Source organism: Elephantulus edwardii, unplaced genomic scaffold (assembly GCF_000299155.1).
Source record: "Elephantulus edwardii isolate Elephantulus edwardi_28Jun2011 unplaced genomic scaffold, EleEdw1.0 scaffold00044, whole genome shotgun sequence".
Lineage (NCBI taxonomy): Eukaryota > Metazoa > Chordata > Mammalia > Macroscelidea > Macroscelididae > Elephantulus > Elephantulus edwardii.
In genome coordinates this window covers 15712173-15737791 of record NW_006399794.1, presented here as the reverse complement: position 1 = coordinate 15737791, position 25619 = coordinate 15712173, and the positions used below count along the sequence as shown (strand labels likewise).

The following is a 25619-nucleotide window of genomic DNA, read 5'->3' as shown; positions in this document are numbered from 1 at the left end:
CAGCAGCCAGGAAATCAGGAGATTAATGCATTGGGAAAGTCAGCTGTGAATCTCTCAAGAGTACTGAAGAGCAATAACATCAGGCTGGAGACTAAGGTGAGCCTTGTCCAGGCTATAGTCTTTGCAGTTACGTGCTATGCATCGGAGATTTGGACAGTGAATAGGGATGATAGAAAGAGACTTGATGCCTTTGAGCTGTGGTGCTGGAGAAGAGTGAATATACCATGGACTGCTAGGAGAACAAACAGGTTTGTCCTGGAGAGGGTGAAGCCAGAATGGTTCTTGGAGTCAAGGATTCTGAAGCTTCATTTGACATACTTTGGGCATGTTGTAAGGAGGGACTGGTCCTTGGAGAAGGACATCATGTTTGGGAGAGTGGAGGGACGGCACAGGAGAGGAAGACCCTCGATGAGATGGGTTGATTCTGTGAGTAGAGTGGTGGGAATGAGTGTGTTTGAGATGGCGAGGTTGGCACAGGATAGAACGGCATTTAGGACTCTTGGACATAGGGTCGCTATGAGTCGCAAGAGACTTGATGGCACATAACAACAACAACATGAAAATTTATTCAAAATGGGTGACCCTGGAGGATATTATGCTGAGTGAAATATCTCAGTCACAAAAGGACAAATATTGCCTAGTGCTGCTATTGTAAAGCGGGATTTACATCGAGATTGAGGGGAGACTGAGAAAGATGGGATAAATGATATATACTGCATTGAAACAGATGAGGGAGAGAACTGTTTAAAAGAGGTATGTGATTAGGTATTATTGTCATGAGAGGAATCCAGAATGAAGACTTAACATAGTGGAGTGGACTTGGGGGTAGGGATTTTATAACAGTGAAAGAATTTTTCTTTTCCAACAGAAGAGCAAACTGGGGGAGAGGTTGGGCGGGAAGAAAAGTGCAGCAGCGAATGAATGGAAATCCAAAGTCTCTGTAAACTTTCATTAAAATTAAAAACAAAAAGGAAAAAACTACTGATAAATAAAATGTAGGATAAAACAGCCTCCCCTTCTCCCCCCCCCCAAAAAAAAAAAAGAAAAGCAGTCAGAACCAGGCTTAGATGCTGATTGTGGAGCAGACCATCAATTACTCATGTACAAGTTGAAATTGAGGCTGAAGAAAATGAAAGCAAGTCCAAAAGAACCTAAGTATGACCTTGAGTTGATCTCACATGAATTTAAAAAATCAGCATAAGAATAAGTTTGAGGCATTGAACATGAATTATTGAAGCCCAGATGAGTTGTGGGATGACATTTAGGATATCCATAAAGAGGGCAAAGGTCATTGGAAAGGCAGAGGGGAAAGAAAAAACCAAAATGGATGTCAGAAGAGTCTCTGAAAATTGCACTAGAGCATCAGGAAGCTGAAACAAAGGGAATAGATGCTGGAGTAAAAAAGCTGAGCAGAAGATTTCAAAGGACAGTTTGAGATGACAAAGCAAAGCATTATAACAGAATATGCAGAGAGCTGGATTTGGAGAATAAAAAGCGAGAACATGCTTAGCATTTCTCAAGCTGAAAGAACTGAAAACTGAATTTAAACCTTGAGTTGCAATACTGAGATGCTACAGGAAAAATCATATGTAGAAGCATCAAAGGAGGTTAGAGGGAATACAGAGAGTTGTTGTTAAGTGCCGTTGAGTCACCTGCGACTCATAGCGACCTTACATACAATAGCTCAGAAGCCTGTACTGTCCTGAGGCAGTCTCATGGACTCTGACACACCTACCCACTTTGCCCTTGTTACTGTATCACTCTGTCTCATCCAGGGTCTTCCTCTCCTGCACTGAACCTCCACCCTTCTGAGCATGACATCCTTCAAGGATTGGTCCCTCCAGGTCACAAGCCTAGAGTATGTGAGACGGAGCTTCAGAATCTTAGCCTCCAAAGAGAAACTTGGTTTCACCCTCTTCAGGAAAAACCTATTTGTTTTCTTGGCGGTCCATGATATGTTTAAGACTCTTCTCCACCACAATTCAAAGACATCAGTTCTTCTTCTGTCATCCTTAGTCATTGTAGAGCTTTCTGATTGGTATCAAATAATTACAAAGACCATGGCCTAGATCAGGCGCACTTTAGTCTCTAGACTGATATCATTGCTTCTCAGTATCTCTTCTCCATCCATCATGGTGCTTCCAGTAGGCCCAGTGGTGAGAATCTTTGTCTTCTTGATATTGAGTTTCAATCCATATTGAAGACTACAGTCCTTGACCACCTACAACAAGCATTTCAAGTCCTCCTCAGTTTTAGCAAGTTTCAACAGTAGACCCCTGATTTCTTTTGAAAGTAATTTCTAGTTTCTAATTTTGTTTTAATTAATAAAACAAAGCTAGCTTTATATCTCTTCAGCCCTAATTCTATTAACAGCAAGAAAAGAGTATTAAATTATGTTGATAGGAAGAAACTAAAATATGCGCATCACAATCCCAAGAAACCACATTATGACAATAATTTTTGAGATCCCAAGAAGAAAAACTCATTCTACTCATTAAGTCTCTTCATTTCTGACCTTCAGATCATAGCAGATGTAAAAAAGTCTTACTTCCAAAAGCCAAACCACAGATATTTGTGAGGTGTCAAAAAACCCCACATTACTTTGGGGATTCCAGTCCCAGCTTCCCTACTGACCTCCTGATTATTTTAGTCAAAAAAGTTACTTCACCTCTGAGTTTCTGTTTCCTTTTCCACAAATAGAGTGGGGGAAATAAGGTTAGGGTTGTTTTGAGGTTCAGATGAAATCTGTCTCTCATTGCCATCAAGTCAGAACTAACTTATAGCTGATTCTCCATTGGGGTTCTGAGGCTGTTAATTCACACTAGAGGAGATCGTCCATCTTTCTCCTGCAGAGCTGCTTGTGGATTTGAACCACCAGAGAAGCACAGCCTATCGGTTAGCAGCACAACTCTCTATAGGCTGCTGTGCCACCAGAGCTCCTTATATGAAAAAGGGTATGAAAAAAAAACTTTTGTAAGAGTAATGGGTGGCATTGTTGTAGTTGTTATGTGCCTATGACTAATAGTGACCCTGTGTGCATGTACAACCCAATATACTTTACTTCCGATGAGGCTTAGCAGATCTAGGCAGCTTTGAAAGAACAAGAGCTGGAAGGCAACTCTGTTCAGGTGGATGAGGCAGAGTCTACCTGTAGTTCTATGGAGTGTGCTGGTAAGACACTGTTAGAGCACGGAATAGACACAAAATAGCAAGTGTTAGTATGACCTATAAGGGGAACTAAGTCACATAGTCTATTCTGTTAAGTACTTTGAACCCACTCACAGACAACATAGAAGACAGGCCCAACAACTTACTTCTCAAATCATAGATCATAGCCTTGAAAAGCCTATAGAACATGTGTTTGTCATGAGTAAGGATCATAATATGCCAAATTCAGGGAAACGGTAACGTTGACAGAAGATTGTCCCTACAGTAAAAGGCTATGAAAAGACAGAACAAAGATATAATTATCTGTGTCTGTACAATCTTTCACATGAGGCTGAATACAGATTTCAGCCATGAGACTGGAACATATAATTTCTCAGATTAAACCTAACTTTAAGAAGAGCACATCAACAGAAAACTGCCAGAAGTCCAGGCTGGGTTTAGAAGGGGTCGTGGTACTAGGGATATTGTAACTAATGTTAGATGGATCTTGGCTGAAAGCAGGGAATACCAGAGGAATGTCTATCTGTGTTTCACTGATTATGCAAAGGTATTTGACTCTGTGGATCACAACAAACTGGCTGACTCTGAGAAGAATGGGAATCCCAGAACACTTGATTGTGCTAATGCGAAACCAATACTTGGACCAGGAGGCCGTCATCAGAACAGAGCAAGGAAACACTGCATGGTTCAAAATTGGGAAGGGTGTACACCAGGGATGTGTCCTATCTCCATACTTTTTCAACCTATATGCAGAACAGATTATCCAGGAGGCTGGGCTGTATGAGAAGTGTGGCATCAAGATTGGTAGAAGATTCATCAACAGTCTGCATTATGCAGATGACACAACCCTGCTTGCTGAGACTTAGGAGGACCTGAAGTGCTTTCTGCAGAAGATCAAGGACTGTAGCCTTCAATATACCATGAATTGCTAAGAATACAAACAAGTTCATTCTGGAGAGGATTAAACCAGGCTGCTTCTTGGAGGCAAGGTTTCTGAAGCTTCGTTTGACATACTTTGGACATATTGCAAGGAGGGATCAGTCCTTGGAGAGGGACATCATGCTTGAGAGGGTGGAGAGACAGCATGGGAGAGGAAGACCCTCTATGAGATGGATTGATTCGGTGACTGGGGTGATGTGGGTAAGTGTGTCGAAGACAGTGAGATTGGCACAGGACAGAGCAGGGTTTAGGGCTGTTGTACAAAGGGTCGCTATGAGTCACAGGCGATTTGACGGCACATAACAACAACAAACAACATACCCAAGAAATAGCAGACCTCTGTATTAATAATTAGATGGGAACAACTTAGTTACCTCTATTCTCTAATTTAAAAAAAAAAAACAAAACACCAAAACATTATTTAGGGTAAAAAGAGATGGCATTTCTTTGGAGATGGAAAGACTTAGGGAAAGGCATATTAACAAAGATACATTATTAAAGCTCCAATATTTACAAATCCTAAAGAAGCTTTTAGGGATTTAAGAACTTAATCTTTGACTTTTAAAACCAGATTTCCATTGTCAGTCAAAAATACCAATAAGCATTAAAAACTGCAGGAAGCAGTGACAGGCACTTTCACACTGCTAGTGGAAGTACAAATTGATACAGTGTTTCTAGAAAACAGGATAGAAAGTATGTAAAAATACTCAGCTTGTCATTTTTGTCTTCTTCCCTGCTAGTGCACTGATCCTGAACACTCCCTGTCTTTACAAATTTGTAGTAACTTAACTGGTCTTTATTTTCTGTTTTTGCCCTCTGATCTGTTTTCAGCGCAGCCATTAGACTGACCCTCTACAAATAGAACTCAGATCATGCTGATGTTATTTTTCCGCTCAGAACCTTGTGATGGCCTCTGATTTCATTCTGAGTAAAAGCCAGAGTTCTTACAATAATAGCCTTTAAAGCCCTCCATGAACTGACTAGTTCTTTATTCCTTTGATTCTTCTACTACTATCACGATTTTCCTTGTTTGCTCCTCTCCTGCCTCATGGCATACTGTCCCCTTTGCTATTCTTCACACATTCAAATTGAGGCTGGGCAGGGGGAAGTTGCACTATTTTCCTAGTTTTAAATGTTCTTCCCTCAGCTACTTGCTTTGATAATGATAGCATTCTCTCAAAGTTTTTTCTTTTCCTTGGAAAGGGACATCATGCTTGGAAATGTGTAAAGGGCAGCAAAAGAAGAAAGACCTTTAACAGGGTGGATTGACACACTGACTGCACACTGGACTCAAGTATGTCAGAGATGTTGAGGATGGCACAGGATAGGACAGTGTTCAGATCTGTTGTTCAAAGGGTAACTATGAGCCATACTCAACTCGATGACACCTAACAAGAAGAAGATACCTTCTTAGTGTGTCTGATCCTGACCACCCTATTTAATATTGCAATGCCCTTCTTCCTGCACCACCACTCCTACCTCACCCCTGCTCCAACTTCTGGCACTTTTAATGCGCTTTGCCTGCCCTTTTTCCTCTTCTTGATAGCACTTATGTTCATATTTAGTATTTTCCTTCCTCCACTCCCTGGAGTGCACGCTCCAGAAAAGTAGGAATTTTTATTTTTGTCTTCACTGCTGTAAGTCTGTAAAATAGTGTCTGGCACATAGTAGATTTTCAGATATTTATTGAATGAATGACCTTTAAAAAATAACTTAAGCTTGTATATTGTTTGAATTCTCTTTAAGAAATTTGTGTCTGTATATTTCTTAAAGAGGCAAAAAACATTTGCATATGTTGGGACTGTAGCATTGGTGGCTTTTCTTCCAAGAATTTAAAAGCTAGATTTGTCTGAAATGGTCTATGAAGAGACTGAAGACAAATCCTGGTGCTTGGGTTTTGTTTCCTCTGAAATTTTCATTTTTGTCCACTTAACCCAGATTTTTCTTGTCTCTTTACAGGTTACCCTACAGCCTACCCGGCAGCAGCACCTGCCTACAACCCCAGCCTCTACCCTACCAATAGCCCCAGTTATGCTCCAGGTAAGGAGAATGTGGGAGCAGTGATAAGTAGGCTGGATATAGGACTTTATTTGGGAAAGCAAACACACCTGCCAGCTTTGCCCTTCCCTTGATTGATCCGAGCTCAGCCTGTCCAGCCCTGATTCTTCTGGGTGACCTCCTCGGGGACTTGCTCAGATCAGCCTTAGGGTGAGGATGGGAATACTCCTTGAGATTTTAGGATAACCCACATTACTTCTGCTAGAATGTCTAAGACATGAAACCTAGTCACAGAGCCTTTTCTGCTCAATCATTGCTCAAGTTTATTCTGTTTCCATAAGACTGGCATGATACACCACCCCGCTCCCGCCCCCCCCCCCCCCTCACATGCAAACAGAGTAGGCTTTCTGGGCATAGATTTGGAAGTGGTGAGAGACTTGCCATCAGAGGGTGAAGAAGTATTTTGTTTTGTTTTTTTAAGCTGAGATGAGCTTCTTGTTTTTTAAAAATGATAAATGGCCCAACACTCCTTGAATAAAAGCAGAACAGATTTGAAAACCTTGCGAAATTTGTTCTGATTTGACAAGTGTAGTGGTGTGAGATCTTAACCACTGGTCTTAATCCCTTCACACTCAGCATTGCTTTGAAACTCAAGGAGTTTAGAGTTTTAAAAAGAAAAGAAAGATGTGTTCTACAGTTAGAAAATCAGAGTCCTGGGTTTGAATCCTAATTACTCACCTCACTAGTTCTGAGGCCTTTGTCAAGTCACCTCACCTCTCTGAAGAATATAACTCCTTACTTTCAGGTTGTATATGGTTTTGTGTTAGTTTCTTTTTGTTTGTTGAATGCCCTCCACACTAGGATAGGAAAATGAAAGGATCCCATCTTTGCCTGAAGGAGTTGGCAGTCTACTTGAGAGCCTAGATATTATGAACAAGTTCATTGCAATACAATGTAGCATATTTTGTAACTCTCTCTCTCTCTCTCTCTCTCTCTATATATATATATATACATATATACACATACATACATACATAATAAGAATTAATTAACTCTCTGCCTGAGGGTGAAAATGTAGGAGAAACATCACTGATGGCCTAGAGACTTGAGGGAAAAGTTGGCACTGTTTTAAGCACACAAAGGAGGGACAGAGAAATGGAGGTGTGAGAAAATAACATTACTCTCTCTGTCTCTCCCTCTCTCCCATCTCCCTCCTCACCATCATTGCAGTTGATCTGGCTCATAACTGACCCTTGGTTGGATTTCCAAGGCTGTGAATCTTGGAACTCCCAGAGGGGTGTGACATTTGGGCTAACAACCTAGCTCCTTACTAAGAACCGGGCCACCAGAGCTCCCATGACACCATTGGGAACCTAGAAATAGTGAGAATGGTCCCAATCATAGAATGTAAAGGGGTGTAGATAATCCTGAGCTACAGATTTACAAAGAAAGGTCTTGAATGTCCTATTGATACCCTTTATTTTCTTATTGAGTGTTATAGAAAGCTTGAAAAGACCTTAGAGATCTTCCAATTCAATGAACATTCCTCTTGATAGAGGAGATCCTCAGAAGAGCAGTGTTTTGTCCTGTTTACTGAGTTAATAAGCAGTAGCAAGTGGACTAGTACCTTTGGAGGATAAGTGTTCAGTCTCATTATTTTCCGTATTAATCTAGAACTCATTCTACTGCTGATTCCTTTGTAATGAGCCATTTAAAGGAAGTAAAAATAAGACCAGCAATCTCACAGTCACCTGACCTTTTGATCTCTTTTTAGTGTATAGTGTGTCAAGGCTGCTAACTTAAAGGTCAGTTGTTCAAATATACTAGCTGCCTTGAGGCTTGAAATGTTCCTGCCCCGTAGGAGAAAAATGGGCAGTCTCTTCCCATAAGTGTTTGAAAACCCAGTGGAGGGTCAGAATCAACTCAAAAGCAATGGGTAATCTAGGTATTAGAATGTACATTGTGTATATCCATTCACACTGTGAAATTATTAGACAGCCCCTCTTTTTTAGGAGAAAAGAGCTTTAGTTTGGTTTTTTGGCAAACAGGTGAGAGAACCCTCTGAAGAACTAACGGATGTGTTCTTCCACAGACGTTTCTTTTGACCCTGCTGTGCCCAGGGTATTCTGAAAGACATTACAGTTGATTCAAAGTTGAGGACACTGTAGTTACAACCCTCAAAGAGCTTTTGAGAGGAGCAGTGATACTTGAGCCCAAAATCTATAATGTCATCTCAGCAGTGCTGGTTTATTTTTAATCAAGGAAATATTTATTTCTAAAAAATATATACAAGGAGACATAAACAATAAAAGCTACAGAAGTTCTCTCTGATTAAATATTTGATCAGTTTAATAAATTCTGTTTTAAGGCACTCTAATGACTTAGTGGTTTGGAGTTGTGCTGCCAACTAAAAGGCATGCAGTTCAGATCCACCAGCTACTCCATGAGGATATAGTCCCATGTGATACAGTCCCTGAAAACCAATTGGAAGGTCAGCTGTCAGTTGGTTCCAACTCAACAGCACTTAACAGCAACATTGGAAAAACTGTTGTGGTTTCAGTAATCAGATAATTCAATCTAAATGCTGCAAATGTCAATTTTGTCCTTAAATTTTTACTTCTTTTTAAGACTTGAAGGTTCTTTCATGTGTGGAGTCCCTCTGTAGTACTTAGAAGAGTTAAAAATCATTCTTGTCATGGGTGATATAGAGCTCTAGTGACTTAGTGATAAGGTTCAGTCCAGAGGCAGGTTGTTCAAATCCACAAGGTGCTCCATGGCAGAAAGATGGGCAGTCTCCTTTGGTGTGATTTACAGCCTTTGAAAACCCACTGGAGCGTCAGCTATGAGTTGGTTCCAACTTGATGACATATAACATTTTAAAAACTAGTAATTTTGATTATCAGGTAATTCTGTCTAAGTGCTGTTGAACCTGTGAGTTCACTTTGTAAAATATCCCGTCTAAAAAACAAAATGTAGTTGTTGCAGGATATCCAATTGCTTTATGGTCAGGAGGATGACAGTGTCAGGAAAGTGGTGAGGCTGGAAATCAGACTGCATTGAATAAGGGATTAAATAAATAGATTTATCAGTTACTGACCCCTCCTATGAGACGATTCACTACCAGGGGAAGAGAGCAAGAAGACATTTGGTAGAAGGGAATGTGACTAATGGTAGAATTTTTAGTTTATAAGCATGATTCAGTAAGTACGTAAGGGAAGAACAGTGGAGATGATGGGTCAGAGATGCAGGAGATGGCGAGTCAGATGGAGCCAGGCCCCCCATAAAGGCTGAAGTAGGGGTGAAAAATCCAGATTCAGTTCTCTGTTTTGAGGAGTGTCAGGGTGGAGGTGGGATGCCTCACACAAGATGAAGGTAACTAACTGTTCCTCTGAGATTATGGAATGTTACAGATGGTTGTTCTTGGTATAAATAGTTTGATAGCATGTGGGGAGTTTTTCTTTTTTTAGTTTGCTGAGACAGAGCTGAGAAGGGTTCTTAAGTAGAGAGGAAGTTCCAAGGGGTACTTCCTGCTGAAAGATAACTAGCCTGTAGTTGTACCACTGGAGCCCCACTGGAGGGTGGAGGCCACCAATGTGTCATTCCTCTCCTCCCCAGTACTGGGGTATTTTCTCATAATATTCATCATCTTTTATACAACAATTCCATACTATTTTTCCCATTTTCCAAGTAGAAAAACAAAATCTTGAAGAAGTTAGGTAACTAGTCCAAAGTCTCAAATTCAGATATTCTGCCACCAAGGCCACATATACTCTTAACCACTGCATATATTTAGGAATTTGGCCAGTTTGAGATGGATATGCTAGTCTGCAGCAGCTAGACTAGAGAAGGAAGGGAATGTAGACAGGAAGAAACTGGAATCTGAAAAACTGGAGGAGTCTCAAGCTCCTTGCATAGATGAAGTATTGGTTAAGTTTTAAAATAAAATCAGTCCTCATTTAACTTGGTTTTCCCCACTTTTTTATGTTTTAGAATATCAGCATACTTCTAAACTATGACACTTGAACTGCAGACAATTTACTTTAAAATCCACAACATCCTAGAGAGAGGACATTGTAAATGTATTATGACAGAAGGCCTAAACTGGAAGTTAGAAGACCTGAGTTGTTGTACTGATATGGCTATTTTCGTGTGACCAGGTTTCTTCCCTTTTTTAATTAAAAAACATACACATTTGGTTGCTTATGTTGGTTACTGGCCTCTGCATCATTTACCAAGTCTTCTTACTACAGCAGGGAATCTTCAGCCATGGAGAAGTTGGCTCAAGGTCAGAGAGGACAATGTAGGTTAAGCTCTGCCTTCTTCAGGAGCCAGGCATTTGTAATGCAAAAAAAGCCTGCTGGGGCACAAGTCTGCAAAGGATCTAGGTTTCCGTTTCTCTCAGCTGCTTCAAGGAGTTGCTTTTTGAAAGGGCTATTTTTAGTAACTTTGAGCATCCTAAAATGTCATCTGTTCAGGATACAAGGAAAAGTTTCACTCTTTAATTGGTTCTGAGAACAGTGTCACTCTTAGAGCCTCCCCAACTCAAGGATTAATGACTTCAGAGACCTTAAAACTGTTTGACCCCATAGAGGACAGGGTCCATTGAAACTTAGTTTTCAGAATCTGGAGACAAAAAAGGTGTGTCATACCAATAACAGTCTAATTTGAAAATGAAGAGATAAATAAACAGGATACCTCAGTACATAAGAGCAGAATACTGCCTCCCAAGATACTTCTTATGAAACGTTTCTATCTGTTGTTTCACTGGATTTCATAACAGCCCTAAAACTATGAATATGTTATTCTCATTTTGCATGTGCTAATCCCAGAAAAGCATGTAAAAAGGATTTGTTTTCTCAATACCTACTGTGTTCCAGGTACTATGCAATGCATGTCACAAATACTATTTCATTTTTACCTCAGTCTCCTGAGCTAATAATAATAATAATAATAATAATAATAATAATAATAATAATAACTTCCTACCTTCATTTTCAAGCAGGGAGGCAGATAGGTTAAATAACTTGTCCAAACTGAAAAATGGTAGTACTGGGATACAAACCTAATTGTCTGACTGCACAGCCTGCATTCCTACAGCCAGCCCTACACTTTCCCAGAGGTTCCAGGGAATGAAAGGTATTGGTCCTAGTTCTCTGTGACTTTACTCTTCAGAAACCAAAAAAATCGTCTATTTTGTCCTTGAACTTTCACTTCCTTCAACACCTAAAGGTTCTGTTGTATGTGGGGTCCCTCTGTAGTACTAAAAATCATTCTTGTCATGGGAGATACAGAGCTCTGGTGACTTACTGGTAAAGTGTTATGCTGCCAACTAGAGACAGAGAGTTCAAATCCACTAGCTGCTTTGAAGGAGAAAGACAGGCAGTCTCCTACGGTGTGATTTGCAGCCTCTGAAAACCCACCGGAAGATCAACTATGAATTGGTTCCAACTTGACATCAACAGCAACAAAGAGTAGGATCTTGGGATTATCCACATTCAGGCAACTTCTAGGTCAGCTCACTGGAAGGTGCCATGACATCTAGGGAATTGTCTCTCTTCAGTGAAAGAGCTTTCCTGGATGGCAAGTCCGTCACCCTCCTCCAAGGTAGAGGTATTTTGTGCCATTTCTTGTGTAGCCTGGGGAAAACTGCTATCTCTAGACAAGGTCTGTTTATTTAACTGCAATGTTTACATCTTTCGACAAATTCTTAGTGGTAATTTCACCTTACATTTCTATCCAACAGAGTTTCAGTTCCTGCATTCAGCTTATGGTAGGAGAGCTACTTTTCCTCATCTATATTATGGCCTATGAATGTGTTATCTGTAACAGTGGTAGACTCCCTCTCCCTCCTTCCCCAAATCCCATGCCCCCTTAGGCTTGGGCTCCCCCCAGGTGGCTCAGCAGCAGTTCCTAAAGCATGCAGGAACATGTCTGATGGTGCACAATCATGGGTTGGAGACACACATTGAACCATCCCCCAGACAGCAGTGAAGGATCATGGCACTAAAAGGCATCTCTTCCCCTTCTCACCTCCGGAGTCCATATCTGACCTAGCTCAGAATTCTATACCCTAACCTGGCTGCTGAATTCAAACAAATGAACAAAAACTCCTGAGCCTGTATGAATCTCCTCTTTTGGCTTTGTGGCAGCTCCTGTGGAGGGAGGAGTCCCTGGCTTATACCCCTAAAATGCAAAAACTAGTCTGCCCCAGAATCTGGTTTTCATCTCCATCAGCAGTCTGACATGTTTGAAGACCTGGTTGACTTTAGGTGCAATCTGTTTTCCTTACTACAGTCTTGAGCTCTGGACTGGTTTTCAGGGCATTTTCCTAGATGGTGAGAGATGGGGGCCAACTGTGCTAATGAGCCAGAGACCAGAGCTGAATTCTCTGGGCAATGTGGACTCCAGGCCCGAGGCACCACAGGAACTTCTGGGCACCTGTGAGGGTCCCAGCAGTGTAACTTGACTAGGCCTTTGTCATAGACAGGAAGGGACCATGGGAAGGGATTGCCACCCTCATCACCCTCACCTGGGCTGCTCAGGACATTTCCATAAAATCTCCGTACTCTTCCTCAACTTTTAACCTTGAATTATTTGAGTGTTGGAATTGAATATGTATGTGGCACATCTTCCAAGAGATGAGCTGTGCAATTTCTCCTTGCCACTGCTGTGGGCTGTGTGATCTTGGGCAATTTACTCTAAGCTATAGTTTATAAAATAAAGTGTTTTATTCCAGATAGCTCTGAGGTCCCTTTAAATCCCATCACTCTATCCTCTTATAATTTTATTTATAATTTCTATTTTTTCTAGTGGGAGACTTGTTTCACTTCTCATTTATGGAGAGATGGTTTTGTTTTGTTTGTTTGTTTGCCTCATCATGTAGGATATTGTTCAGAAGACTCCATAATGAGTAAGAGAAGCTTTTGTGCTTCCTCAGGCTTCCAGTTAAAGCATCTGAAATAGAAGTGTATATAAAGACTGTGTTTGGAGCTCTTCATTCCACAAAGTATCTGTGCTAGACTCGAAACTTTTGGAAGATACAAAGACCAGTAAAGGAAAGTCCGTATCCTTAAGGGCTGCACAGTTGAGGGGAAGAAGAAGGAAACACACAGTTTAGCAAGTCCAGGATCATGTAAGGATCACAGGAACTAGGGTTGTCAGCTCTGTAGATCAAAAGGGTAGGAGGAAGAAAAAACTTCAGAATAGATTCAAGCCTTCCAGCTTGTGTTTGAAAAAATTATAAATACCCAACAAGTAGAAGTTAGGGAAATACATGCCAGGGAGAGCAAGATCTGTGAGTGAAAACAGCAATGTGAAGCTCCATGACATATTCATATTCTGGGAATGATAAGCATTGTGTGGTTGTGGTGTAAAACTGAAGAGTGGTATAGTGAGCTAGAGGCTAGAGATATTATTAGAACTAGATCATAATATAGGAAGTTCAGACTTAAGTCTATAGCCAGTGGAAAACCATGGAAAGGGTTGTTTTTTGTTGCTGTTATTTAACTTTTTATTGTGATTTGGGTGAAAGTTTACAGGAAAAAAATAGTTTCCCATTCAACCATTCATATGCATTTTCATGGAAAGTTTTAAATAAAGAATATTCGCTCTGGTGGCCTAGTGGCAAAGAAGCTGCACTGTAATTCTGAAAACATGCAGTTCGAGGCCACCAGCTGCTCAACGGTAGAAGGCTAGGCAGTCTCTTCCTGTGTGATTAACTGCCTCTGAAAACCCATCAGAGGGTCAGCTATGGGTCAGTTCCAACTCGATGGTACATAACAAGAACAGCAGCATTATGCTCTTAGAATTATCTGTTTGCAAGTAGGAGAATATATTGCAGGAGGTAACTTTAAGAATAGACAGAGCAGTAAAGAAGCAGTTGCAGTTAGTTCAGCTGAGAGATGATGAAAGCTTAAATCAGAACTGTCAGCCAGTGATTGAAGAGTGGGCAGATAGACACCAGGATTAAAGGCTGTAAGAATAGATGATGTTTTTTGGCCTCCCCTCAGTGCTCTGAATTAAGGAGGGAGGAGTGATTATTATTGCCATTTTATGAAACAACAGAACTAAAGCTTGGAAAGATTGACTTGCCCAAGGTCCCACAGTTAATAAGTGGCAGAGCCCAGGCTAAAAATCAGGTTTCCTGATTCAATTCCTTGTTCAGGTTGATGGTCCCTTGCTGCCTCGCCTCCTTGTAAGTGTGCTTAACAATTGTTCAAATGTCAGAGGGCGTAAGGGCCCCATATCTGGGGAAGTGAACAACCCAGCACCTAGGTGGGGTAGATGCTGTGATTGGGCCTGTGGCCCTCCACTGCCAAAGGCTTGTTTCTGTCTCCCCTCCAGCCTTCTCTTCTCTTTTTCTCTCTCTTTTGAGAGATAGCATATATAAACATCTTAAGATATGCAGTGCACACACACATTAACCATCACCCAATTAAGAGTGTCTAGGAAATGGTACTTTTTCTGGCACCCGAGAGGGCGTAAACCTATCGGAGTGCTGCCTCTATTACCGTGCCTCTAAAATCCTCATTTATTTTCATCTCTCAACTGATCCCTGAATAGCTACCACATCAGAATGGGTTACTTTAGAACTGTACCTGGAGGAAGTTCACATGATGCAAATAATGAGGAGGTCAGTTGATGGTTTAAACACGGTTTTAATCTTCATATTTACTTCATTATTATTCCACATACAGTATAAAGATACAGATGATTCCATGACCTCCTTGTTCACTTTATAATGAAATAAAAATACCCACTTTGTTCAGAAACATAATGTTTGTTCATTAAATCAGTTGAGAAGTCATAATCAAGGACAGCCTCATTTACCTCTTTGCTGGTTAATCTGGAATTTTCCATTTTACTGTGTATGATGCTGTTTTGTTCACTCCCTCGTTGGCGTGTGGCTGTGTTGCATCCCCAGCTAGGCCATCAGTGCCTTGTGTGTGGTGACTGTGACCCACATGTGTTCTCGTCCACTGTGGCGCTCCCCTCAGTGCTGAGTGTGGTGTAGGCCTCAGTCACTCTTTAGCTAGTTTTTATTTACTAACTTTGTCACACAGTCCTTAAGGCTAACGCCAGGCTTGCTGCTTACAGTGAAAATGATGGTAAAAATATGTACCACTTGGGGGAATAATTGAAATGGAATGAAACTTGCAAATTCTTCAAATTCCCTGTGACCAGATTCAGGCTTTTAGGTGGCCAAGGACTTTATAGTCTCTGTAATGGCATGTTCTAAATTTGGAGTCATCTTGTTCAAGGCTGATTGTTTTCTTTACTAATTTTACTCTCCAGAATAAGGAAACCCAAAATGATTGTTTAAAATTCTCCCCACCTATATTGTCCACAGAGCCATGTTTTCATATCCAACAAAGGCCCTGGACTCTGCATGGTAGTTCAGCTGGGCTCCATTTCGTCTGCCATAAATCTCCTTTTCTTGTCTCTTTGCTCCCCATGATTTCCTTCACATTTCTCAACATGAGCTGTACAAATCGTAGGCTGGCGTAGCTCAGAAAGCCCATCCTTCTAGCTTAGATCCAGCAAAAGCAGCAAAGTTCTTAACTTCCTTCTCTGACCGTCATACTTTCATGATTGAAGGAACCAGAACGTTCCCTGTTAAACTTCTGATGTACAAAAATGTGCTCCAGAATAACTCTGGTGTGGAATATCCTTGTCCTGGTGGAGTTAGAGGGTACATGGGTACTTTCTTCTCATACCACCCTCTTTTATGTTAACCCTTTGTTAAAAATATTTCAAGTAAGGAGCTCTAGTGCCCTGGTGGCAAGAAGCTAGACTGCAATCCCAGAGGTGCACGGTTCGAATCTACCAGATGCTCTGCTGGAGGAGGGGCAATCTCCTCCTATACCAGTCAGGTCTGATTTGACAGTGCACATAAAAAAAACACCAAACAATGAAATTTTAAAAAAAAATACTTCAAGTGTATCTGACTGTCCTCAGTGCAGTTCTTCTTCCTATAATAGACTCCATATTCCTCAAGTCCAAGACCTTATTTGAGTGGAAGAGATGTTGCTAAAAAACACTCTTGTTTACTAACAGTGGAAATTTGGATAAAGAATGTTTCTGCTCTAGTGCTTGAAAGTATAGCAAGGGAAATATCTAAAAAGTTAGACATTCTTCTCCCTCCCTTCATAGCAACTTCTTCTTACCTTTCCCTCAGGATACCATAAGGTAAGTTTTTTTTTTTTAAGCCACTCATCTTTCAGCTCTCTCAAGCTGAGCTCTAAATCAGCCTGGAATATCAAGATCTATTTCACACTTGCTCCAACGTAGACATTTACTTTCCTAATGACCCAAAAAATCACCTTTAAGTCATGAGGAAATCTTAGTTGGAGCACCCAGTAGCACTTCAGCAGGAGGTACTTAAGGATTTGTAAGAGTTATGCCTTTCTGTCTGCAGCTAGGTCTACAGGAGGAGAGTTAGCAAGCAGAGCCCCACTGGACAGCTAGGCTTATTAGTCCCTCTGTGCATAAGCTGCCAGGGCCAAAGCTTACTCCTTTTAAAAAAGATGGCTAGCTACCAAGATTCATGTAATATGGTGATTTAAAAAATTTTTTTGTTGAAATCACCTTATTAAATATACCTCCAGATGAGATCTCAGACATGAAAAAGAGGGTTCGCTTAATATCTCAGATGAGGCCCCAAGTTACTACACATTAATGAGAAAGCTGCTAAGGAATATTCCAGAACCTTGGTTAATGCTAATCATCCTGGTTTTAGATTTCTTTGGTTTCAGATCACTTGGAATTTTACTTAAGCATGCCCCTCCCCCCAACCCACCCACTCACCTCAGAAAGGCTGAACCATACTGTGTGTCTGAATAGGGCCCTTGGGTTGTGTTTTATTCAACACAAAACTTTTGCTTTATATCTGTGTTTGGTGGTGCCCACTTCTTGTTTCTGCCTAATGCCATTCTTGTGTCTTCCCTTAAGCAACTCTGCTGATGAAACAGGCCTGGCCACAGAACTCGTCTTCCTGTGGCACTGAAGGCACCTTCCACCTCCCAGTGGACACCGGGACCGAGAACCGAACTTACCAAGCATCCTCTGCGGCTTTCAGTAAATACAGCCTGCCTCTCCTTTCTTTCCGCTTCACTGGGACTGATTTGTTTCTTAAAAAGTAAACAAAGGGAACTTTTAAAATGACCTTTATAAGAAATGTCTAAGAGGGTCTCCTAAGTATATAAAAACTTCAACCACTCATTCAAGAGAGGTCATCTTCTTTGATCATGAATACACCATTGGGAAGTGAGCAGTGAGGGAAGGAGGGTATTCCTTTGGCCAGCAAGTTTGGTTAGAGAAGGACTGTTACTGCATTTTAGAGAAAAGGACAAAGGGTACATTTTAAGGCCTGTGGACCTATGGACTTAGTGACTTCCTCGCTTGAGCACAGGGTTTCTGGAACTGAGCATCATTGAATCAGATAAATCTTTGTTGGGGAGGCTATCTTATGCCTTGTAGAATATTTAGCATTCCTGGCCACTACTCATGAGATGACCGTAACAGACTTAAAAAAATGAAAAAGGTCTCATAAATTGCCCCTTGAGTGACTATGGAACAAGAGATATCCATTTATCCACTTCCTAAACAACATGCCTCTGAAAACTCTATGAACTTTGATAAATGATGATAGTTAGAAAAAGGCTTTAGGCCTTTTGTTCATAGGATCACTATGCTCAACTCTATGGCAATCAACAACAACAACAACCAGGAAAAAACTGTCTATACAGTCAAATTGGGCACATTCATCTGGAGACTCAGTGAGGCAACTTCACCCCCAGATCTGATTTTGAACACAAAAGGGCTTCACAGGAAAATGAGGACCAGTGTTTGGAAATTACTGAGTGACATTTTGACTCCCTATGAGCAAGTATCCTGTGCCTTGTTGAAGCTGTCTAGTGAAGGAAAGGCTGCCTTGCAATGTGGCGAGGACCTCTCTGAGCCCTTGGAGGGATGTCGTAAAGTAGGTCTGGTAGACTGTGGTTCTGTGAATTACTAACAAGTAAGTAAGAAGAATTCATAGTATATTTTCCTTCTTTGAGATACTCAGTGTCACTTTCTTTATAATCAACATTAACTTACGTTTTTATAGCACACTCTTTTGGAGAATGTACTTTTAACCACCCTTTCATTGAACCTACGCTGAAGCCTTACTACGTTATTTAGGAGATTTTATTCCAGTGTGATAACTGAGGTATAGAAAAATAATATGCCCAATAAAACAAATATTGAACAATACAACTGTAAAAAGGTAATCACCCAGATTAAGTTTCTGTTAGTGACTTTCTTTACAGGATTCATTTTCTCTATTTAAGGGAGAAGTAGCTGCAATAGTTTGCCCAGATCCCTCAGGTAGAATTGGCTGAATATCTTTGAGATTAAACATAGGAATGGGTGTATGCCCTCCTGTTCTCTCTTACATGCATATAGATGCAGATGTACATCTCTAATGTAAGAAGCCTTGATGTCCTTCTATGACAGGTTTCAGCCTTAGAAACCTTATGAACAGTTTCACTCTTTCCTATAGGGCCACTGTGAGTCAAAATTGACTCTGGCAATTTTGTAGGGGACACGGGTGGTTCAGTGGTAGAATTCTCACTTCTGTGCAGAGAACCTGAATTCAGTTCCTGGTCAGTGTACCTCAAGCAGAGCCCCTGCCTGTGTCACTACAGGTTTGTATGTTACAGCAATGCAGAACAAATTACAACATAGCTTCCAGATTAAACCAGGCTAGACAAAAAGCCTAGCTGTCTGTTTTCCAATATCCAACCCCTGAAAACCCCGTGAATCACAGTGGCCTGATCCTATTGCATGAGGTCTCTATGAATTGGGCTAATTTGATGACAAGTGGCAATATCCTCATGAAGCAGAGCAAAATGTTGGATTTTTGACTTGGTTATGTGTAACCCAAGATAATTCACATCTGTGTTTTGGGCTTTGGTTTTCCCAACCTTAAAATGAGGGAACTGGACTAGGTCGTCATTGAGGTTCACTCTGGCTATTGGACTCCTGATTCTGTGACGCAGAAGCACAATGTACTGTGCACTCGGTATTCTACACCCTGGCACGGACCACCTCACTGGCTACCTTGACAAGAAGTTTGGCCACTATCCTTTTGTGCAGACATCTCTAGGAAGGGATTACTCGTCTCCAGAGGCAGCCCTTTCCAAAGGGAGAAAGTCTATGTTAGAAGGCTATGCCTTGTATTCTTCCACGTATGCCATCACAGTTCCTGAAAAGGACTAAAATATATAAATATATCCTTTTTTAAAGGATGCAATGTATAAACCTTTAAATTATCTTAATAATTTGACATTGACCAAGCCTCCCATGATCACCAACTTCTTTCCTTCTTCTCCCTCTAGCCTCCTAACACCTATCTGTCCCAGCACTTAGATTTTGTGACTTCTGGTGCTTAGAAAATTCAGGACAATGACAAAAATCAGTTCCATTTTACCTGCACTTGCTAAGCTCATTTGTAATTAGATTCCAACTTCTACTTCTTCATCACTCTCAGCTATGAGCAAGGAGACTTAGGGGTCAAGGAGAGATTCAGACATAGAGCTTTGTCCAGACATATAAATCTGATGATCAATAAACTGATTAGTCTAAAAGGTATATGTGATGTGAAGATCAATGCCTTTGAAAATGGTAGGGACTCTGCAACAAAAAAGATTTATGACAGTGCCAGAGGGTTGGCAAGTGGACTGTGTAAGTTTTATCTTGCTAGTGTACACATCCTCTTTATCATCCTTTTTGATGGATCCTAAAATTATAGTCAGGAATGTGAGAGAAAGAAACCCTTAGTAAAGTCATAGTAAAGAAGCCTTTTCCCTGTACTCTCCTTCACCCCAAGACAGAAGTGGGACAACTAGTGATCAATTTTCGTTTTTCTCTCAAGATGCTCCCTTTGTTGAAATACAGACCCAAAAGTCAGTATACCAAATGCCTGAGAATGAACTACAGAGATAAAAAGAGCTTTGCCCAGGACGTGGTCAGCCCTGAATTCTAGGCCCATCTTTGCATTGAACTGTGATTAACTTTTGGCAAAGTCACTGCTTCTTTGGACTTCAAGTTCTACATTTGAAACAAAGTTAATCTGCTGTCTTTAATGGCATTTTCTTCTCTTTCATTGCTAGTAAATCGAAATCAACTTATAACTGAAGCTGACCCTTCAGTGGGTTTTTCAGAAGCAATATATCACATGGGAGAAGGTTGCTAATCTTCCTCTCATGTAGCAGCTGGTGAATTCAAACCACTTGCCTTTGGGTTGCAACACATAGAGCTCCTTACCTGGTAGACCAACAAAGCTTTAAGGTGTCACATTTGAAAATCCTAACTCCATGCCCTTCAGATTTAGGTAAAATCCTTTTCAGGATAGATAGACCTCCAGTGAGAGAATTGAATAAAAATTCTTCCAGGCAAAATCCATGAGTTTTATTTTTAAGCTCAACAGTGAACTCCAAGGCTATGGACAAGACCTCAAGTTAGTTGTACTACATTCCCTGCAGTGATTTCCCCAGACAATCTTTAGAATGCCAGCAGTAGAAAGATGCTCCAATGTAGTCAGTTACATGATGTAATGTGGTTAAAAAAAAAGAAGAAGGAAAAAAAAAAAGACTGGCCATAATTTACTTGTTTTAAGCGATGATATACGTTGAGAGAGAGGAATTGACCTGAATCAATGACGGAGTCAGGTTGCGAGTCCAGGACTGTTTGTGTAGCTTCATATTAGATCTTCCTGGCACAAATGGGAACTTTGTGAACCATTGTGGTTTGTGGGGAAAAAACTGAATCCTGGACTCTGTGAGCAGTAACTCTCTTTTGGTCTCTGCTTATATATCTGTTAAATATTTGTGGTTGATCTAAATGATCTCTTAAGATCTCAAGTACATTGGCATTTCTGCTTTTCCTGCTTGAAAATGGATAAACATCAAGGCCTCTATCTGCAACATTATCTCTTTGGCTGCCGAGGGTGTTTTGGCTACTGATTTGAATTCTGAGTGTGTTTGTACCTAATTTTATAAAGTAAAGAAAAACATTCTCAGATGGGTTTATTCTTAGATGTAGAAACCAAATATTGCAGTTTCTTAGAACCTTTTGATTTTCTTCAGAGGAAAAGTATCAACACTTAGTAATATGGTTGTCCTTGTGGCATAGAGGGTGTAGTGCAGGCTGCCCCAGGGAAGAAAAAAAAATTCCTCAACAAATTCTTCAGCATGAAAGATAGTCACCAGAATTGCTGGCTTACTGATGTGAATGAATGATAAAATCATGACACTGTAAAGCATAAAATTTTAGAATCCCAAAGTATATGTTCAAAATCGGAACAGACCATAGAAGTCATAGTTCGTTTTTGTACCAGCCTCTACTTGTATGTCCTGAGGACAGGAAGCTTACTATCTCTCCAGGCAGCGAGGGAGAGAGACTTATAGTAACTGACCTTTATGAAGTGCTTGCAATGTGTTGGCACTGTCCTAACTGCTTTGTACATATTAATATGTAGTTACCACAGTAACCTTTTTTAGTAGGTTCTGTTATTATATCCCCATTTTGCAGATGAAGAGACTGAAATGTGGGGATTCTACAGCTATTATGTAGCAGAGGTAGAATTTGGGCCCAGTCAGCCACTTAACTGGAGCTCTGTGTTGTAAAGCTTTCAGAGAAGGCATCTTGTGCTTCAGGGGTGTCCTGCCCATCTGTCTAGGAAAGGGACTCCCTATGTCTTATTTTATTCCTTTAAGCTGGGGATTAGAAAACTTTTCCTGAAAAAGACTAGGTAAATATTTTAGGCTTTGCAGGCCATATGGTCTCTGTCATAACTACTGTTGTAGCAGGAAAACAGTCATAGTCAATCCTCAGTAAAAGACTGTGACTGTAGTACATTAAAATTGTATTTACCAAAGCAGACTGCAGTTACAAAAACCACTGGCTGTAGTTTAAGTGTCAGTAGTACAAGTAAAAGACTCTGCAGTGAATTAAATTTGGTAAATGTAGTCCTTTCATGTTCCCACCTTAGAGATTTACAGTTCTCCCATTTTTTTTCCTCCCATCATTTTTTAAACTTCTCAGTGTTGTAGAAGAAACAATTCTGTTTCTCTCCATTTTACTCGCTATTTTATGAATGTCTAGGACCATGAGAGTTTTCTTTCCTTTTTGACAGAAACATGAAATCAACAGTTCATCATGTGCACTTGAAACATGTCCATATTTCATACCCCTTTTATATAGCTAACTATGCACCAAGGGCTCAAGGCAAAAAATGAGGAAATTGAGGAATTCTACCAACTTTTACAATGACAAATTGACCAAACATGCAGTCAAGATGCATTAATAATAACTGGTGACTGGAATGCAAAAGTTGGAGACAAAGTAGAAGGATTGGTGGTAGCAAATACCTTCCTTAAGACATACAGACAGTGACTATATACATGGACTTCACCTGAAGGACTGCACAGGAATCAGATTGACTGTACCTGAAGAAAGAATAACAGGGAAAGCTCACTATTGAGCAGACAAAACAAGACAAAACCAGCTGACTGTGGAATAGACTATCAGTTACTCATGTGTAAGTTCAAATTGAAGTTGAAGAAAATCAAGGCAAGTACATAAGAGCCAAAATATGACCTTGAGTCTATCCCACCTGAATTTAAAAGTCATCTTGAGAAGAGGTTTGAGGCATTGAGCACTATAATTGTGAGATGCCATTGAAGATAAGATCCATGAAGAAAGCAAAAGGTCATTACAAAAACAGAGGAAAAAGAAAAGACCAAAATGGATATCAGAAGAGACTCTGAAAATTGCACTAAAGCATGAGAAGCCAAAACGAAGGGAAGGGATGCTGAAGTAAAAAAACTTAAAAGATTTCAAAAGGCAGCTTGACAAGACAGAGCAAAGTACTATAATAGAATGTGCAAAGAGCTAGAATTGTAGAATAAAAAAAAAGGATAACTCAGAATTTCTCAAATTTAAACAAATTTTGCTATGGGTAAAATCATTAATGGAAGATTGAGGGAATACACAGAGTCACTGTACCAAAAAAATGGGTTGACACTGAAAAATTTCAGGAAGTACTATATAATCAAGAGCCGGTGGTGATGAGGGAAGAAGTTCAAGCTGCATTGAAGGCATTAGCAAAAACTGAGGCCCCAGGAATCGATGGAATACCAAATGACGTGTGTCGTATATTTGTTCCCATTCCCAAGAAAAATGGTCCAATAGAGTGGAAATTATTGAACAGTATCATTAGTATCACATACAACCAAAATATTGCTAAAAATCATCCAAAAGTGACTAGAACAAGTACCTTGATAGAGAATTGCCAGAAATTCAAGCTGAGTTAGAAGAGGCCATGGCACCAAGGATATTATTGCTGATGCCAGATGGTTCTTGGCTGAAAGCAGAGAATACCAAAAGGATGTCTATTTGTGTTTCATTGACTCTGCAAAGGCATTTGACTGTGTGGATCACAACAAACTATTGCTAATACTGAGAAGAATGAGAATCCCAGAACACATAATTATGCTTAGATGAGACCTATATCTAGACCAAGAAGCTGTTGTCTGAACAGATCAAGGGAACACAATGCATGGCTTAAAATCAGAAAAGGTGTACATTGGGGCAGAGTATTCTTTGTACCTCCTTTTCTGTCTTTATGCTGAGCAGATCATTAAAGAAGCTGGACTTTATGAAGAAAAATGTGACATCAGGATTGGAGGAAGATTCATCAACAACCTATGTTAAACAGATGAACAACCATGAAAGCAAGGAAGAACTGAGACATTTGCTGCAGAGGATCAAGGACTGCAGCCCTTCAATATGGATTACATATCAACATCAAGAAAACAGAAATTTCCGCTACTGGGTCAGTAAGGAACATCATGATAGGTGGAGCAAAGATTGAAATTGTCAATGATTTAATCTTGCTTGGATCAACAATCAACACCCTTGGTACCAACAGTCAGGAGATCAGGAGAATTATAGCATTGGGAAAGTCTGCTGTCAGGGATCTTTCCAGAGTTGTAAAGAGTAATGATAGCAGTTTAAAGACTAAGGTGTTCCTGATTCAAGACACGGTCTTTCCAGTTCTCTGCTGTGCAACTGAAAGCTGGACAGTGAATAGAATGACAGGAAAAGAATTGATGCCTTTGAACGGTGGTGTTGGAGAAGAGTGTTGACTATCTCATGGACTGCTAAAAGAACAAACAGTTATGTCTTGGAGAAAGTGAAACCAGAGTGCTCCCTGGAGGCAAGGATGGTGAAGTGTCATCTCACGTATTTTGGACATGTTGTTAGGGGAGGCTATTTCTTGGATAGGGACATAATGCTTGGGATGGTGGTGGGTTAAGCAAAGGAAAGGAAGACCTTCAATGAAATGGATTGATAGAATGCCTGCTGCAGTGAGCTCAGATGTGTCAGCAGTGATGAAAATGGCACAAGATAGAACAAGGTTCAGATCTGTTGTTCATAGGGTTGCTAGAAGTTATGACAACAGTCTTCTTCCAAAGTGAATTACTCCTTCAGACAATGGGTTCTAGATGTCTGCAGATTCCAACACCCTGTTTTTCCCCACATTGTGTACGTCACCTGTTGACCATGATTAGCCTCCAATTTGCAAACTAGGAAGAATCTGCTCCATCACTTTCACCCTCTGCCCACAAGTCCAGTTAACTTCTTGTTTGTCTCAATGCTAATTTTTGGGTCTGTTTCTTTCTTATATCCTTCCCATTCTGTCTTCAGTACTAATTTTCTAAGCATGTTTGACCACAGAAGTAGTTTTTCATTAAAAAAAGATAGCTCTACAGTTTGAAAAATAAATTACATTATTTCAGGTGTGAAGATAGAACACTGGAAATTGCCATTTTGCGGCAGCTCAACGATAGCTCTCATGTCCTTCTGTGTATTTTATCAGGGGCTAAGGGACAGTCAGCCAAGACTGTACTGTTGATAGATTTGTGACCATCTGGTGGCTTGCCTTCACACATGGTTAGAGTAACTCTAGAGCCATGGAATTTTAGTTTAGGACTCTATCTTTTATTCTTGACCTCCAGATTTAAATAAAAAAGGGGGCTCAGAGACTTGACAGTAGTCACAACAAATTAGAGAGAAAGCTGGGACTGAAGTTTAAGTCTCTTCTCTCCAATAAAACAGCCTCTCTACTCTCAGTCCCTCCTGTACCCTTTCAGGCTATAGTAACAGTATCCCAGAGCTAAACGGGCTTTTGTTGAGCATTGTAGAGGTGGAAGAGCTGAGAGGTTCAATGATGTGTTGATCAGACTTAGCCCGGAGTGAGAAACCACAGAGAAGAAAAAGATGCCCCAATACCATCTCTTAGGGCTCAGTAACAAAGGTGCCCTGACACGGTCCCTTCAACTTAGAAATCAGAGTTTACAGTCAGAGGATTTCCTAAAAAGGCCTACTCTGCCTGAGCACGAGGATCCCCTTGTGTCCAGTGCGATGGTTAGGGTCACTTGATGATCACTTGGTTGCCATAGAAT

General features: G+C 40.5%; 1 protein-coding gene across 3 annotated transcripts in view; it reads left to right on the top strand.

The window, feature by feature from the left end:
* Nucleotides 1-25619, top strand: part of FAM168A (family with sequence similarity 168, member A) — a 230677-nt gene that overhangs the window by 197941 nt on the left and 7117 nt on the right. For 2 of the 3 annotated variants that reach the window (XM_006885560.1, XM_006885561.1), the window contains 2 exons: nt 6067-6147; nt 17056-17181. In XM_006885560.1, coding sequence (XP_006885622.1) covers nt 6067-6147; nt 17056-17181 — 207 coding nt within the window. Of the gene's footprint in view, nt 1-6066; nt 6148-11848; nt 11876-17055; nt 17182-25619 lie in introns of all 3 variants that reach the window. The other variant, XM_006885562.1, reaches the window with a different exon arrangement.